Source organism: Misgurnus anguillicaudatus, chromosome 10 (genome assembly GCF_027580225.2).
Source record: "Misgurnus anguillicaudatus chromosome 10, ASM2758022v2, whole genome shotgun sequence".
NCBI lineage: Eukaryota > Metazoa > Chordata > Actinopteri > Cypriniformes > Cobitidae > Misgurnus > Misgurnus anguillicaudatus.
The window spans coordinates 11,757,151-11,775,299 of record NC_073346.2 but is presented as its reverse complement, the minus strand read 5'-3'; the positions used below and the strand labels follow the sequence as shown (position 1 = coordinate 11,775,299).

Here is an 18,149-nt window from a genome sequence, read left to right as displayed (position 1 = left end):
TTAGTCCAACTCACTGCAGGATAATTCACTCAAACTCAATGACAAACGCGGAGCTCATCCGTACAGCAATATTGTTGAGCTTCTTACACGCATTAAGCTCATCACCATTAGCTGACGTACAGAAAAGCGTTCTGGAAATATGCATTTTACCCATAGACTGGAAAAAATATGGACGTAGTGTCTGTGACGTCACCCATAGGTTTGTAAAGAGCTTTTTGAAGCTTAAAGTACCGTCACCATCTTGGCCGTGCGTCACCTTGCATCACTCGTGGATAACCGAAAATGGGTAAAGAGATGTGGGTGAAGCTGAGGTGGCTGGCTGCTAAAACTACGCCCACCTAGCTCGAGTCTAGTGACAGCAGTGGCTGTTCACCCATCATTAAGTGGCCACGCCCTTAATTATGCAGAACTTTAAGGTTTAATATAATTTAAACGGATGAGTTACAAAAAAAATTCACCCCTCTCACAGTTGTCATGAAGGGCAAAATTTGCTATATAGACCAAAATCACTTTTTGTAGCAGGCTGTAAACATATTATTTTCTGCTGTAAAGTTTGGCATTTTAACATGGGGGTATATGGGAATTGACTCCTTTTTGGAGCCTGCCTCTAGCGCCAGTCGATGAATTGCAGTTTAAGTCACTTCTGTATTGACTTCATCAGAGAGATCAGAAGGTTGCCCCTCGGTTTTACCATAGACCGTAAAAAAATATGGACATAGTGTCCGTGACGTCACCCATTGGTTTGTGAAGATCGTTTCTGAAGCTTAAAGTAGGCGTTGCCTGCCGTCGTCATCTTTGCCGCGCGTCCCCGCGAATCACTCACGGAAAACCGAAAATGGGTAAAGAGGCGGGACATGGGTGAAGCTGAGGTGAAACCACGCCCCCCTAGCGCGAGTCTAGTGACAGCAGTGGCTGTTCAACCGTCACTCAAGTGGTCACGCCCTTAATTGTGCAGAAGTTTAAGGCTTAATTTAATTTAAACGGATGAGTTACATAAAATTCACCCCCCTTACAGTTGTCATGAAGGGCAAAATTAGCTATATAGACCAAAAACACTTTTTGTACCAGGATGAAAACATATTAATTTATACTGTAAAGTTGTCCATATTTAACATAGGAGTCTATGGGAATTAACTCCCTTTTGGAGCCAGCCCCAAGCGGCCAGTCGATGAATTGCAGTTTAAAGCCCTATTCGGACGGGATTAGTTTTACAGGGGTAGATGGCGTAATGTAATTTTACCACAGGACGTCGGTAATATTAATGGTCAATTCGGACGGGATTAGAAATCTCTGTAAAACATCCAGAAGTGGGAGGGGTAACTCGTTTGCGCAGCGCGTCACCTCTCGTCTTCACGTGCACATTACCTTGCTTCTTGATATCAGATGTGCAAACAACATGAAACAGACAAGGAAAACGCGAAACACTGATTACTTTCAGTTTGGGGAGAACGTCAGTTTCGTAAACATTTCCGCGAATCTGAGAAGTGAATTTGACTTTTTTTTTTTAAAGTTTGTGTCGTGTTTTATTCAGAAACTGACCTGCCACTGACTTGTTTCCCGTCTAGAACGCAAGTAAATGCTTCTTTAAGCGCTTCTTTATTTAAAAGAAACCCGCAAATTGAAAGGAAATGACGCGATTTACGTGTATATTTACAGCTGGTCTATTCGCACTGGATTAGTATTACCTGAGGTAATTTCTCCGGACCTTTTTACAGAAGGTAAAAGACGCCGTAATCTTTACTGACATTGTCCGTAATGATTACTGACATAGAGCATTCGGACTGGACTAAAATCACCGAGAAGCTCTGATAAAAACTTGCTTTACCCCACCTCCCTATGTAAAACTAATCCCGTCCGAATAGTACTTAAGTCACTTCTGTATTGACTTCATCAGAGAGATCAGAAGGTTGCCCCTCGGGTTTTACCTTAAAAAAGATAAAATGTATGGCCCAGAAATTTTTATTTAGCCGTTTAGCGTAACATCTCTTAAGTGCATCTTTTGTGTCGAATGGAAATTATGCTGAATGCCAAATTACTGGTGTAGCCTACAGTATAATCATGATTGCTTTTTAATATGCAAGAGATGTTGTCAAATCAGCTACAAGATGCTTAAGTTTTCTTGGCTAATGAGAGCGAGCCCTTATTATGCTTGTTGATCTCAGTGAAAATTGATTGCAAGACGTTTTCAAACTGTTTTAAATGTTTACTTTGTGTCATTTTAAAATTCTGTGAATTTTAATGACGTTATTTAACGAAGTTCAGGAGCAGCATGGTCATGTAATTCAACCAATCAGCGCAAAGAGGTCTCTATTAGGGGTGTAACGTTCTCTTTAAAAATCTGTGCCATTCATCTCCCTCGGGTCAGTACATGTTTAAATCACGGTTCATCAACGCATCTCTAATGAATGTTTTGGTGAAGTAACAAAAACAGCCGAAGCTCTGCTAACCAGTATGCATAACTGTACTGTGGAAACAGATTGCCTGTGTTTCACGTCCTTTACAGTAGAGTAAAGTTGTCCAGTCAGCTGTGCTGTATTACTTGATGAGCCTGTACGTGACAACCTGATAACATCATAAATTCAATATTAAAAACAAAACTACGGACATTGTTCGGCGCAAGTCCCGCATTACTGTTCAACATTGTTTATTTTCATATTTGATTACATGTTAAAGGGACACTCCACTTTTTTTGAAAATATGCTAATTTTCCATCTCCCCTAGAGTTAAACAGTTGATTCTTACTGTTTTGGAATCCATTCAGCTGATCTCTGGGTCTGGCGCTAGCACTTTTAGCATAGCTTAGCACAATCCATTGAATCTGATTAGACCATTAGCATCGCGCTAAAAAATAACCAAAGAGTTTATATATTTTTCCTATTTAAAACTTGACTCTTCTGTAGTTACATCGTGTACTAAGACCGGCAGGAAATTAAAAGTTGTGATTTTCTAGGCAGATATGATTAGGAACTATACTCTCATTCTGGCGTAACAATCAGTAACTTTACTGATTTAACATGGCTGCAGCAGGTAAGTAAAGTAGTCCCCTGCCATTGAAAGTAACCAAGGGGACTATTTTCGGGCAGTGCGTAATATCACTACAGAAGAGTCAGGTTTTAAATAGGAAAAATATCGAAACTCTTTGGTTATTTTTTAGCATGATGCTAATAGACTAACTAGATTCTATGGATTGTGCTAAGCTATGCTAAAAGTGCTAGCGCCAGACCCGGAGATCAGCTGAATGGATTTCAAAACGGTAAAAATCAAATGTAACTCTAGGGGAGATGGAAAATAAGCATATTTTCAAAAAAGTGGAGTTTCCCTTTAATGCAAACTCGTGAAACCGAAAAAAAACTGTAAATGGATAAAAATGATTTCTGTGATAATGATGACTTGATGACAATTCTGTGATTAGAAATGTAACTTTCATCTTTACTCTGTCCTTTACTTTTACCTAATACAAAACTTTTTTATCATCTGCAGGGTCTCCCCACATACGACACACCCGAAGTGTTCGGCCTCCACCCCAACGCAGACATCACCTACCAGAGCAAACTCGCTAAAGACGTGCTGGACACCATCCTGAGCATCCAACCAAAAGACAGCTCCAGCGGAGACGGAGAGACCAGAGAGGCCATCGTAGGTCGACTGGCCAATGATATGCTGGAGAAGCTGCCTCCAGATTTTGTACCATTCGAGGTAACACTCTACACTAGACAGACATAATGCAGCACATCAATTGAAGTGGTTGGTAGAGAGGTCAGAGCCCGCGGGAACAAATGGCCTTTTCACCCATCTGATCCTGAGTGGAAGGTCTCATGGCTGACGGATAGTGGTGAAGTCACAGAGTCCATGCATTTCGTTCTAACACCTAACTGCAGGAGCTTATGAAACATATAGGCAGTAATTGGCTGCTACCGCCTTCTGATTTGCCACCAATTAATGAGGCAGCAAAAAAAAAAAATCTCACCCTGGGGCGCACACACAGCCTCTCTGTGTTCATTATCTACCAGGAGTGCAGAGAAGCAGATTTTCTCAATCATGTGCTTTCCTAAAATATTCAAAAATCCCATTGACCTTCTTTTTAACAATAGTGAAACTCCATTATTACCAACGGTAAAGGAAAGAAAGACTTGAGAGGATGCGAGTACAAAAAGCTTTGTTCGATACAAAGACCTCTGGGTTTCTAGACCTTAAAATGCATTTTACCAGATGTGTCCCGAATACTGCACAATAGGTTTCTTTTTTTGCCTGACTTCCCCCATGATTAAGGCCAAATGGAATCTGCAGGCCTTTTTGAAAAAACCTTGGGAATTTTTGGAAAAATTGTGAATTTGTGTGGAATGATTTTAAAATTGTGTTAATAAGGGATGAGAGAATAAGAACTAAAATTATTACAAATTAAATCTAAAATATTTACTTTATTTAAGGTTCACAATAAAAATCCAAGTAGCTTCTGAATAAACCAAACCAAATGAGTACCGTATTTTCCGGACTATAAGCCGTACCGGAGTATAATCCGCATCATTAAAAAAAGCGTCATTAAGATGAAATAACATATATAAGTTGCAGTGGACTATAAAGAGGGTCGCACACTGGACGCCCAGTGCCGTTCTAAAAAAATCGAACACATTGTTTTCTACGAGTATACGCACACCGGTGGCGACAGGTGGCCCCTGTCCGCGGCGCCCAGCTACGACTCAGGAAGTTGCTCAAATCCCCGTCGCGCCACAGAGCACCACTCACATAGTTTAACATTAAATAACATCATATTTGTTTCAAACCATTAACGATTAACATTGGCTGCTAACGTATATTTTGCATTTTGAAGTAGACGCTATCTGACTAAGCTTGCGCTTTTTAATGTGCATTTCCAGTGTACGATACCTCCGAATTGTCCTAGATGCGACTCGACGCGGCGCTGAGCTACGCGTCCGGTGTGTGACCCCCTTAAGTTGCAGTGGAATATACGTTGTGTTTATTTAGAAAAAATTTCACAAAATCCAAGCCGAAGAACAGACATTTAATCTGGAAAGGCAAGTTATTCAACTAAACAATAGCAGACAGAAGAGCAGGCTGAATAGATGTCTGTACTTTAAAGTAATATTATAAGTTATTTAAACGATAAACCATAGCATACAGAACTTACATGGAAGATTGAATAGGCTAAATTAACTGAACAAGCCAACTAGCGTGAAATTCGCATACTCGTCATTCCGCATCACTGAATCCATTGAATTACATAAATACAGAAGCAGCATATGGCGGACTCTCGCGGCTGTAGACGATAATGTTGTCTCTTGCCTCATAAATGTCAAAATTAATTCATACCGACTTACAAGGCGCACCTGACTATAAGACACAGCACCAGCCAAATTATGGAAAAAACGCGGCTTATAGTGCAAAAAATATAGTACTTTAATTAAAACTAATTAAAACAGAGAAAGATTTGATTTTATTGTTGCTTTTTATTATTTTTCAAAAGATTATTGATTTTATAAAACTATATTAAGAAAATGACACTGCTTGTGTTGATATAAAGTGCATTTTTATCAGGCGTTTATGTTTAGGTTCAGTATTTTAATTTTAATGGCAATGAAGAGGTTATTAGTCATTAATTATAATGCCTTATTTTCACAAATGTCACTTAAGTCATTTTATTGGTATTAAACAAATTTGATTGTCTTTTTCTGCAAAACCTTATAAGTGCATGCAAGCTTTTTGTCAAAAACCTCCACTTTACATTTGTAGAAGACATAGTGAACAGTTGAAAAATTACTAAATTACTAAAAATGCCACTAGAAAATACTGCAAACGACGAGAGCCAGAATGTAAAAATGAAGAAACTATACATAATGCATGTCACTGCCACATTCTGTTGAATTTAGGTCCAAGTACGCACAAGGCACCCAAAAAACACGCACATACATATGCTTGTCAATGACGTACGATAAAATCTGTTTTCTGCCGATATCTGGATTCATGAATTCTGTGCCCATGAGTGATTTAATGGGTTAAACAGTTAACAGAAATTTTAGCAATTTATTGCAAGAACACCAAGAAGAGAATTACACCATGCAAATCGTGTTCAGCTCAATCTTGTTTTCCTTTAGTGAATTGTGTGGTAAAACACCACAGACAGCACGTGCTAATTAATGATGCCATCACAGTCTTTGTAACTCATTGCAATCGCATTATTTATTCAGGTCAGAGAGAGGCTGATGAACATGGGCGCCCTTCAGCCAATGAACATCTTCCTGCGGCAAGAGATTGATCGCATGCAGAGAGTGATCGAGCTGGTCAGAAACACACTGAGCGACCTGAAGCTGGCCATCGATGGAACCATCATCATGAACGAGAACCTGCGGGACGCACTGGACTGCATGTACGACGCCCGAATCCCTGCCCGCTGGCAAAAGGTTAGAGTTCATCTGCAGTCTTTGTATAGGTCATGACAAAGATTGCAAACATGGATTGGTGTTCAAAAACATCCTCAGGCAGTTCTTTAAAGCATTGCACAAGAAGTGTCTTACAGTGACAACTGTAATATATTAAAAGGCACCAATGTTCAATTAATATTAAAGTCTCCCTGTAGTCAAGAATTTTCTCTGGGGCCCTGGAGAAGTTTTGACATGCACTGACATTTGTACTTTTTTTCAGTTGCTTAAAAACACAATAATGGCAAAAGTGTCATAACACTGCGTTCAGCACAAACTGGGCAACAATATTATGCGAGCAACATGTATGTAAATGTTTGTATTTTTGAGAGAAAAATGTTTATGCGTGGTTTTTGAAAAAGCACATTTTAAGTCACTGATATAAGTCCACAAAACCCATACTAAACATGTTTCACAAGACTTTTCAAGACTGGATCTAATAGTCTAGAGTTTTTTCTTCAAAATGATCATTCTGCCTACTCATTCACATAAAACAATATATTGATTTAGATTTTCTAAGACACTTTTTTGCTTAGAAAGGTCATATACGAGGAAGGGTGAATGCTCCTAAATAGTCTGTGATTGACACCTGAGGAAACAAATACTTGCATAATGAACCATTCATGCCAATGAACTTACAAAGTGGAGACAGACGCTGTTTTAGATGTCCGGTTTTAGGTTGTCGCTATTTCAAGTCGTGATGTTTATAATGTAGCGTTCACACCAGCCGCGGAAGAGGCCGCAAGCGCGAGTGATTTACTTGTTAAATCAATGCAAAGACTCGAATAGGCATCCTGCGGTGTGGTAAGTGCAAATGGCGCTGCGCGAATGGTGTGTTCCACGCAAATTGAGCGTTGCCGCAAAATCTGAACTTTGGCGAATATTCCCACCATGTTAACCAATCAGGAGCTTGCTCTAGTAGTGACGTGATTACAGGAAGTGAGCGGGGGCAGAAGAAGCCCCTCCCATGACACGAATTTTCACGTGAATGTCTCGAATTACTAGAATTTCACACGCGGCTTTCACGCGCAAATGAAGCGAGTAAACTCAAAAAGTTCAAGCGTCTACGCGCGAATAGGGCATTTTTGCAGCCTCTTCCGCGTCTGGTGTGAACGCTACATAAGAATACAACAAAGCGCGTCAAATATAGACGCATTGTGTTTAGGGAGACGTGTGGCTGTGTTTTTGAAAACGGAGTAAAACAACACGCATTCACCGCACCGAATGCAGAAACTAGATGAGGCATTGACGGTCCCTTGCCTGCAGGGCGTAAGCCATGCATATGGGTTGTCCAAGCTATTTTACTTGTAAATAGAGCAGGGGTGTGGCGATCTCGGCTTATTTTAGGTAATGAAGTAACAAGAGAAAGACTGTACCTTTACTTCTTATCATGCATCTTTTGTTTGCATTCTTTAAGTTATAGTTCATTTTGTGACGCGTTTCTGAAAGAATTTCACTGAGGGAGAAAGAACAGAACGCGTATCATGTTTGTTTTCTTAATTTTGCGAAATGCACAACATTTTGTTTTTATTGGGAGTGAACACAATAAAAACTAGACACTTTAAAGTTTTAAATGATGTTTATCATATCTGCATGTTCAAAATCAGCAGAGTAATTTAAGTCTCTTTGCACAGTGATTAAGAAAATAGAAGAGGATGTAGCGCCCACCCAAAGGTCGACCCCTGAGTATTAAAACTCATCTTTGAGCATCATAATAGCATATATAACAGTTTTACCTATCACAGTTTTTTCTTCATGCTTTAAAATACACTCTTTCCTCATTTAGTATACGTGGATCTATGACTATGCTAATTAGTCTCCGCCTTTACTCAACCTAACAGCTTGGACTATAGATATGAATATGCAAATTAGTCCCTGCCTCCACTCTTTTGCACCACCTCGGACAATAAATATATATATACATAGATGCTACATTTGGCAGTTTCAGACACATAACTGCTAAGTTTGGTTTTACACAATCATTAACTCATTCCCCGCCAAGCCTTTTTTTTTTTAAAGTTGCCCACCAGCATTTTGATTTTCACAAAAGTTTCACAAAATGCCTTCCAGGAAAATTTTCTTCTAAGAAATATATAAACATATTAATATATCAAATGTAAAAACAGCCACTCTGCTTTCAAACAAACAAACAAAACGGGGAAAAAACTACAAGATTATCTAATCTAATGAAAGTATGGGTGGTTTATTAATGCAAATGTCAGTCCCAAGATACTACCGAGTTGCTTTGGGGTGGCATCAAATGAATGAGTCTCCGTGATATTCTGGTCTCTAATATAATTTGGGTCCCTTCTTCAATGTAGGTCAGATGTTTTTGCATTTTATCATGCAAAAGCTTAATGCTTAGAAAAGTAATAGCACACGTTTAGCAAACACCACTAAAAATAATGCCAATAAATACTTTTTTAGCCTAGTAATGAAGTTCATTGTCCAAATTGTAGGATGTTTACTGCTGACAAGCATCATGACAATAATGATTCTACATTTTTGTATGTCCATATATAATACAAAATAAGAATTTGACCGTATCAGATACTATACAGATCACAACAAAGATCTTAAATATATTGACTATTTAAAAAGCACTTATTAGCCGATTCACGATTTTACATTTCCTTTAGTGAGTAAGTGTGTATTAGTACATGTTAACGATATGCAAAAGGTACAAATCTCAAAGTAAACAATGACTCGAGTTATCGTCTCCAACGTAAATCTCTTTTCTTGGACTACAACAAACACACAGATTGTAGGCAATTGTTTACTTCCTGAGATTGGTGATGTAGACAAGACCGACATTATCATAATTCATCCCGCTTTAACTCACAGCCTGTAAATTAACTCCTGTTAGCATTGCATTGTGCGCAAATCTTTAAAACATGGTAAGGAGCATCATATTTCACATTGCTGATGTCAGAGGTATTCAGGCCAATCACAATGTACAGTTTAGCTGGCCAATCAGGAAGAGAGTGAAATCTGAAGCTATAAAAATGTGTGGTATGTAGAAAATAAGGTGTTTTTAACCATAAACCATGCAAACACGTCGTATTATGCCAAATACACAATAACATTGTTTTTAGCAATGAAATAGGGGGTCTTTAACTGCTCATCCAATCAGATTTTAGAACTGAACTTTTCTTTTCAGTTTAAATATATTAAAAAATATTCTGGATGTGCAGTAAAGAAATTCAGTAAGAGGAACGCATTAGATCGTCACACATCTGTCTACTTTGTGCTGCTTTAGTTAATCAAATTTAGTATCATAATTATCCTGAAAGCTGTGGTTTGAAACTCTTATGAGGAGAGATGAGATGATAACTGGATTAAAGGACCAGCGCATCATCTCAGACGTGACACAGTGAACCCGGAGACGGGCTTGGAAAGATAAAGCTTAAGTTACACAAACAGGCTTACACAACAGCTTTCTTTCAACTCTGCTTTTAAAGCTTAGTCATTGTAATCACTGCCCATTCGTCTCCTAATTGTGCACTCATTCTTACATGTGCATTTAATGGGTACATTGGTTTGTTTGTGTACACTACACAGTACTGTGTGTCTAGTTTGGTTGACGCACAATGCGTGTGTGTATGAGATTGTATTGATTGTGTGAAAAGGATTTGTGTCCCAGTTATGTCAGTAAATGTCTTGAACATCTCTGAGATTTATCTGAATGTGGTTCTGCTCTGTGTCTGTTTGTCCAGGACTCGTGGGCGTCCACCACGCTGGGGTTCTGGTTCACAGAACTGCTGGAGAGGAACCGCCAGTTCCACTCTTGGATCTTTGAGGGACGACCCAACTGCTTCTGGATGACAGGTTTCTTCAATCCACAGGGCTTTCTGACAGCTATGAGACAGGTGTGAAACACACTAAACTAAACTTAAACTTGTAATCCCGTCATCTGTCGAATTCAGATCAGATGCTGCACTTGATGGCAAAAGATGTGGCTATGTTGGCAGCAAACCAATATTCTTGTTTGCCTTCTATTGAGGGTTTACATCTGGGTGAAGCCGGTCCCCGAGCATGCTGTGTGTTCTTATTTTATTGGCAGATTAGTCTTCAAATGTGTGTTTTTCCCTAAAGGCAGAAGTAAGAGAGAGTTTCGATGTGTTTTTTTAAGCTGTGTGAGGCAACAGCTCTGCAGGTTGTGTTCTTGGCTAATGTCTGGGGAGTAAACAGCTTGTAAGAATCAGGATTCTTTTAATTAAAATTGGGCACCCGTCCGGGTTTTCGCTTCTCTGTGGAGTTTTTGTGCCAGCACCTGCAGCTCTGAGAATAAACACAGACGTTTCGTATCGGGCACATTTAAAGCTCTTGATTTTTATATATAGGCTACTAATTATGTTTTATTATGGATGTGTTTATGGCTTTTATTGAGGGACAATGCATGTGTAATCTGATTTGAATGTACTTTCTAACCACATAAATATTTTATGCAAGTTTTGTATGTACATGTCATTACATTGCGTTATATTATATATCGGCTAATTTATTATTAATGACTGTATCTTTTAACAGGAGATCACTCGCGCCAATAAGGGATGGGCATTGGATCGTATGGTTCTGTGTAATGAAGTCACTAAATGGATGAAGGACGACATCACCCACCCCCCTGCAGAAGGGGTGTACGTGTACGGACTGTACCTGGAGGGGGCCGGCTGGGACCGAAGGAACTGCAAACTTATCGATTCCAAACCCAAAGTTCTGTTTGAGATGATGCCTGTGATCAGGATGTTCGCAGAGAACAATGGTGAGGAAAGCTTTGTCTGTCTACTAGATTTAGTCTTTGCTACAGAATTTCCTTTAAATGGGCAACGTGTTTGAAAGAGCAGCGCTAAACTAAATAGAAAATACGTTTAAAACAAAGAAAACAAAAAAGTAAATAACAAACAAGATTTTGGTTCCAAATTGAGAAGTTGTCAAAACATGTTTATTATTATGTCAGTGGTTCTCAAACTGGGGTCCGGGGCCCCCAGGGGGGCCGCGAGATGGTGCCGGGGGGGCCCCAGTTTTATGACATTTTATAAAATACATTCATTTATCATGAATTCTGTGTAATTAAACCTAAAAATAAGGCTACTAACCAACAGCACTACTTTGTATAACTTAATAGGTTTTGTTTAATTAAAATGTTAAATTTTAGAACAGGTTTTTTTTGTGTCATAAATTTTCTTTGGGGGGGCCGCGGAGGAATGCACCATACACAAGGGGGGCCGCATGCGGAAAATGTTTGAGAACCACTGTATTATGTTATCATATTTTTATTGTGCTACTTCATTGTATTTTTTTAGTTATGAAGGCTTAAATCAAAACAAACCAACTGCGGTTTGATTGATATTATTTGGACTGCATAATAAAAAAAAAACGAGATTTATTTGATTTGATTTATCTCGTTTTGGAACCAAACTCTTTAAAAGCTCATGCTTGAACACTTGAAGGTCCATCAAGAAATAAATGACAAAAAGAAGATAAATAACAATGCAGCATGATATTGTGTGTGTCTTTCCCCGCCAGCATGTTAAAAACGTTGCCAGTCAGCACCAGCATTTTTTTTTTTTTAAGTTTAATGCTATCCAAAAAATGTACTTTTTTATATAAACATACAATATATTAAAAAAATGAATGAACAGACCATCTGCTTTTACAAAAAGGTTAATTATATCTTTATTTGTTTTTTATCCCCTCTCAAATATTAAATTTTATCGATAATTGCATTATTTTAAAGGACTTTTGTTAGAGATGCGAGGCCTCATTTATAAAGCGTTTACAGATTTGATTGTAAAGTGTGCGTATGCAAAAATCCATATTTATAAAATGTCTTTGAAGTAAAAAATGCTTAGTGCCACGTCAGAGTCTGAGCAGACGTACACACTTTTGCTTGCAGGTTTTTGGAAATAGAAGCCATTCTTGCTGCTTGAAAAGGATTTAAACATTGACAGGTGCTCTTTTATATGTCAATGACATTAATTAGGCATCGTTTAAAGGTGGAAATCTGCAACTGTTCTGCTGCGCACAATTTCAATTTCATTGGTGATTTATAGATCTCACATCTAAAGTTAGGCCTACACGCGTTTTCTATGCATACATTCATTTTATGAATCACACGTGTGCGCTTTTGAGAAATGATAGTAAGATAAAATTTAGGACGTTTTCTATGCAGCGTTTTATAAATGGGACCCCAGATTTAGAGCATTGATCAAAACATACAAATAGTTTTTACTGGATCAGTGAATGCTTCAGTGATTTATAAGTTGGATAAGTGCGCCACCTAATTGATAATAGCAGAAATATTGAGATAACCCGTCAATTGCGGGGAAAGAGTTAAGCCTGATTCATACAGTACTTCTGCATTGGACCTATGCTGTAGCTACGTCATAGGCTGACGTGCACCTATCCAAAAATGTAACTTTAATGCGGACTGCAATCGCTGCGATCGGTCACTAAAACCCCTTCCACAGTTAAAGCAACACTATGTAGTTTTTTGACCTTTAAATAATGTCTCTAAAATTATTTCAGTGATAGAACAACTTTTAACTGGACAAATTGTACTGTTGCTGCAACCTAAGCAGCCTCCTAGCTGCTACAAGCACACTCTGAAAGTGGTGGTGGAGGGTAGAGCACACAGCCCCGCCCCTCACCCTGCCTGCAGAAGAGTGTCTGATACCAGGCACTGTTGCACTTTTCAACCACATGGGGGAGCTGTAAGTCACTTTTACATGGAAACTACATAGTGTTGCTTTAAAAAAAAGGTAATATATAGGGTCGCATTTCCTCATACACATTTCTATTTGCAATGGTAAAAACAAAGTTGGAACAAGTTGAGGGGCAATATTTAACAACTCAAGCCACAGCAAAAGTCCCTTTTATTTTGCCACCATCACTGCTGATGCTTTTACAACGTACACAACAAGCTGCTGCTTCTTCGGCTTTTGCCTTGCGATCTGCGTGTGTAATTGCACGTTGATGCAAACAAAGTCCAACTAAAACTGACACATAACTACAGCGTAGAAGCTACGGCATAGGTCTGACGCAGAAGTATAAATCAGTCTTTAGTTTGTGGACCCAAGCATAGATTGTCACATCAAACAGACCAATTATAAATCAACTTTGATTTATTTTCAATGTAAATAGATGAATATTGATCTTAGCTATGGCCAAAAACTCTGTTCTTGCCAAGTGATAAGTTGGTATAGTTTCATCAGTTTCTTACACTCAGTAGCCCCTCCCACCATTTACCTCTCATTGGTCCACGTAGCTGTATACTAACCATCCACATGATTGGCTGTCATTTTTAAGTGTTACACACTATTTTTATTTTCAAGAGTCATAAGCCAACAAACCCATATGCAATATCATGTAATAGTAATAATATTAGATAAGCTCAGATTCAAAAACTGCTAAACACCAAATCCGTCAAAAATAAGGTAATAACTGAGTGCTCTCAGCATGTATTATACATTCATCTAAAACTTTCACTTAAAATCTGCTTAATCCTGGCATGAAGAAATGCCGCCTTGTTGGCAGAATTCTTTATAACACAGATAGCAGATGACTCTGGGCCCGATCTGTGCCAAAGTCAGCAGCTCCGGTGCAAATCCGGCCTTGCCACCTCAGAAGTCTGATGCACTTAGTACGCCAAAACGTTTAAACACAGCTGAAAATGCCAGGCGGATGTTGACTGTAGGTGCATGCCAGCCATTTTTCAGCTGAGCGCTTTGGTTGGTATGATACTTCTGCTTTGTTTATCAGTAGTTGAATGATGCGGTGGTTGGTTGTTGTCAAAGATATATATACACTAGATGTCGCCTTGGGGCTCTGAGCATGCGTCAAAACCGCCGCCATCTTAGAACAGGGGTCTTGTCATAAGAAGTATCTAGGTTAAGCTGCTATCTCTGCCTGTACTTCGAATTCATGGACGATGCCGGACTTTTGTGCTGCGCATGGATAAAAGGGCTACTAGCACTATGCATTATAGTTAGAAAAATTAAATTTTCATAAAATCAAAACTTTTATTTTTCCTGTACTAAATGCTAAATACATGTCTGACTGTTGAAACGAACCAAAAGAAAAACAAGAAAATCACGTTCATGACGATTTATGGTGATTTTATTTCTGTTACACCATTGCCTACAATGACGCTGATGCGGGATTCCCCTGTTTCAAGATGGCGGCTCTGTTTGACGCATTCGGTCCAATGAACTGCCGTAGCCAAGGCGACATCTAGTGTATATATCTATGGGTTGTTGAGATATTTGTCCTGCCCCTCCACTCTGATTGGACAGCCGAGTAAGAAGTGACATTGACAAGCTAGGCGATTTAGCCAAAGTTGAACATCTTTCAACTAAGGGCGCTAAGCACGGAAAAAAACGTCTTTTTAAAAGTGCAGAGCTTCCATTGGAAACAATTGAAAACATACGCCAGCTGTGTTTTGGTGTGCAGGCTACCTTAGAGGATTTTGCATCTGAGCTCTTCAATTGTCTTTATATGAAAATAAATGTATGAGATAATAATACATGATTAATAATTATGGTTATTTTTCTTTTTTCAGGCGTCAAAGACACTCGCTTGTACTCGTGTCCGATATATAAGAAACCTGTTCGAACAGACCTGAACTACATCGCAGCTGTCGACTTGAGGACGAATTCTTCCCCAGACTACTGGATCCTGAGAGGAGTCGATCTTTTGTGTGACTTAAAATAATCTATATTAATAATGCTATTTTTTTTATTTCTACAGAGGTATTTTCTTTATTTGTTTTTTTTTTTTTTTTTTGAAAACTACTACTGTAAATCATTTTGCTGCTGTTGATTGCAACCAAATAAACATTTTTTTAAGAACCGCATCAATGGCCTTGACATCTAAACCTGTGAATCCAACATAAATAACTTTTGGTTTTTCCATCCATCACCATATAAGTGGCTCATGACCATCTGGTGTGGGTTTTCTTAAATGCATGAAGCAGCGAAGTAAAGGCCAAACGTAAGCCTGCTGATTAACAGCCCATCTGAAACTCACTTCGGTTCATCCGACAGTAAACCTCCTCAGGTACGAGTCAAGGTTTACAGTTCTGAAGTGTGGGAGAGATTTACCTCAGCAAATCTCATTCATTATTTTCAGAACCGCGTATGATCAGATGATGTTTTCAGATGATCATATTCAGCTTTTCTTTATATGGACGCATACTGTATCATATACATCAATGTATGCCTATTAGTAGAGAAAATATCAATGACCACTATCAAAAATACAACGATTTACACTTAAAATAAAGATGTCACCAGGAAAACTAATTACATATAAAGTTTAATGAAGTTTTTACAAAATAAAATTTAAAACAATGGCATTAAAACATCAAAACACTTTTTTGTTATATCTGATTTTCTTACAAAATAATTGCTACCGTAATGCAGTACCCTGTGCCCAAACCCTGCCTATGAGATACAGTAGAAATGGTATCACTTTCAATACATCCAAAATCGCGTGCATCTAAAGTCTAGGCGCAGTTATTTACAAATGTCTCTTTAGCGTCCAATTTCTGGATGCTTGTTCAGCGTCGTGATTCAAGGCATAACGTTCCCCTGGGATAAAGACCGGCTCATCTCAGTGTGGATGAAGTACGTTTTCAGCTCTCCCTTCCCCTTCACATTGATAATTCCTCTGCACGTGCACGTGTAGCCCAACTTCTCCAAGATCCGACTCGTCTCCTCCGTCACCTGCAGACAGACACACGGAGGAATCGAAGGGATAAATGAGTCACACCGTTCGTTGCGTGACTTTACCGTCTAGACGCTCGAGCGCTTGCACAATCAAACCTCCACCAAAAGGGACTGATTTATAATTTCAGGCAATTAAAAGATCGAGAAATCCACAAGAGAGCAATCAGAGGTGAATAAGGTAGTATGTTTTTTTTTTTTTGCAATGATGTTCGATAAAAAGAAAAAAGCATCTTGCCTGTATTTTTCCCAGCACCCCTGTGCTCTCCATTCTGCTGGCTACATTCACGGTGTTACCCCAAATGTCATACTGAGGCTTTTGAGCACCGATCACTCCGGCGATCACAGGCCCATGATTAATACCTGCATGGGAACAATAATACACCAACAATAAATTCATGCATTTATGTTACCCCGGATTTACACCGCACGAGTCTGCGGCGCGTTACGGCTCCAAAAAGGCAACCGGAACTGATCACGGTCATTCTAGTCAATGCTTGTGTTTACATCAGATGCGCCGCGGCACATTTCAAGAGCGTCCCAGAAGCTACTCTACGCGCCGCACCGTAAATATAAAATAAAAGTCAAAAATCCTGTCAATTTCAAAATAAACACCTTGTGCATAATCCAGTATTTCACATCATCTTGCTCACAGGCACTGTATGTGAAATAAACATAATTGAGGATGTGTTTTAGACGAATATGCATAGCTAAATACTTTAATATTTGTCCATCCTAACTGAATTTTTATGTTTATTCACTTTTTTTACTACAGAACAACAAAATAGGACAATGCAAAAAACTAAACAATATACAGAATGAATCCTAACAAAACATTAACAATTAGCCAACTTATCCATGTTATAACTCAGAAAATCAAGAAAAAGTCTGACAGGAAAATCACGTGACGTTCTACTGCTGCTCTTCTGATCCGCTTCTTGTGTGAGTTGGCACCGCGTAGAAGACGAAACTAAGCCACCTCGGAGCCGTAACGCGCCGCAAACTCGTGCGGTGTAAATCAGGGGTTACTCTAATCAGAAATAATAGTCACCCTTTTAAAAAGTACAAAGTGTTTTTTAGTACCTCAGAGTTACATATTGGTACCAAATGTATACATATCTGTACCTAAATGGTACATATTAGGACCTTTTTAAGGGACAGTGACAACAAGGAGCATTTTTTCTGACTGTGTGTGTCGCTTATATAACACTTTAATAAACACCTTATTAACGTTTTGTTTTCGCCCAGTAGGACCACTCTGCTTTTCTCCATTAAGTACACTAATGGTCCCTTTATTTACTCTTACCTCGTAATGTATCTTTGATCACGTTGACAAGAAAATTGCACCCTCAAATTCAAAAGAGAAACCATTTTCCAGCCAGACTGGAAGATTTTCGGATACATTAGTGCTTTTTGAATTACATAATGTGCAGTTTCAAGGTCAGTCTTTGTTTATTTCTTTCCTTGCATGACATTTGATTTGATCTCATTTACTCGTTTATTCATTCATACTCGAAGAATACAGTGTACAGTAACATCAACTGTAACGAATGTTACGTCTTGTACTTGTCTTGACGTTTGCTCTGTGCCATGGCTGCAGAATCTTAATGAACTTGAAAAATTAGCATAATAAATAACAGTTTTTATATGAGATTTAAATGGGAGTAAAGCGATCGTGTATACTTGTACATTAGTAAATTAATAACAATCTTAAGTGGGGCTGGCCAGAAATATCAGTAAACTTTAACCTACATAAAGGGCGTCTGCACCTGAGATTATATATTATACAAACTACCCAACCTGTATTCTTTGCTGAGCATAGCCTACACACCGGCACATTATTACGGTCCGTGGCCAGAAAGGGATGTGTGTGTCTCGCTCTCAGAAATAAAGGTACATAAGCTGTCACTGGGGTGGTACCCTTATAAAAAGTACAACTTTGTATGTTAAGGGTGCATATTAGTACCTCAAGGGAACATAATGCTACCTA

At 38.8% G+C, this 18,149-nt stretch overlaps 2 protein-coding genes across 4 annotated transcripts in view; one reads left to right on the top strand and one right to left on the bottom strand.

Moving 5' to 3' along the window:
* Positions 1–15,153, top strand: part of dnah5 (dynein, axonemal, heavy chain 5) — a 149,806-nt gene extending 134,653 nt beyond the window's left edge. For all 3 annotated transcript variants that reach the window (XM_073871872.1, XM_073871870.1, XM_073871871.1), the window contains 5 exons: positions 3,481–3,696; positions 6,204–6,416; positions 10,151–10,303; positions 10,965–11,196; positions 14,995–15,153. In XM_073871872.1, coding sequence (XP_073727973.1) covers positions 3,481–3,696; positions 6,204–6,416; positions 10,151–10,303; positions 10,965–11,196; positions 14,995–15,146 — 966 coding nt within the window. In that variant the 3' untranslated portion in view covers positions 15,147–15,153. The remainder of the gene's footprint in view (positions 1–3,480; positions 3,697–6,203; positions 6,417–10,150; positions 10,304–10,964; positions 11,197–14,994) is intronic.
* Positions 15,154–15,731: 578 nt separating this feature from the next.
* The window catches only part of adcy2a (adenylate cyclase 2a), a 165,292-nt gene continuing 162,874 nt past the window's right edge, over positions 15,732–18,149 (bottom strand). Inside the window, exons 24-25 of the mRNA XM_073871868.1 lie at positions 16,398–16,522; positions 15,732–16,159 (exon numbers count right to left, since the gene is read on the bottom strand). Coding sequence (XP_073727969.1) covers positions 16,007–16,159; positions 16,398–16,522 — 278 coding nt within the window. The 3' untranslated portion in view covers positions 15,732–16,006. The remainder of the gene's footprint in view (positions 16,160–16,397; positions 16,523–18,149) is intronic.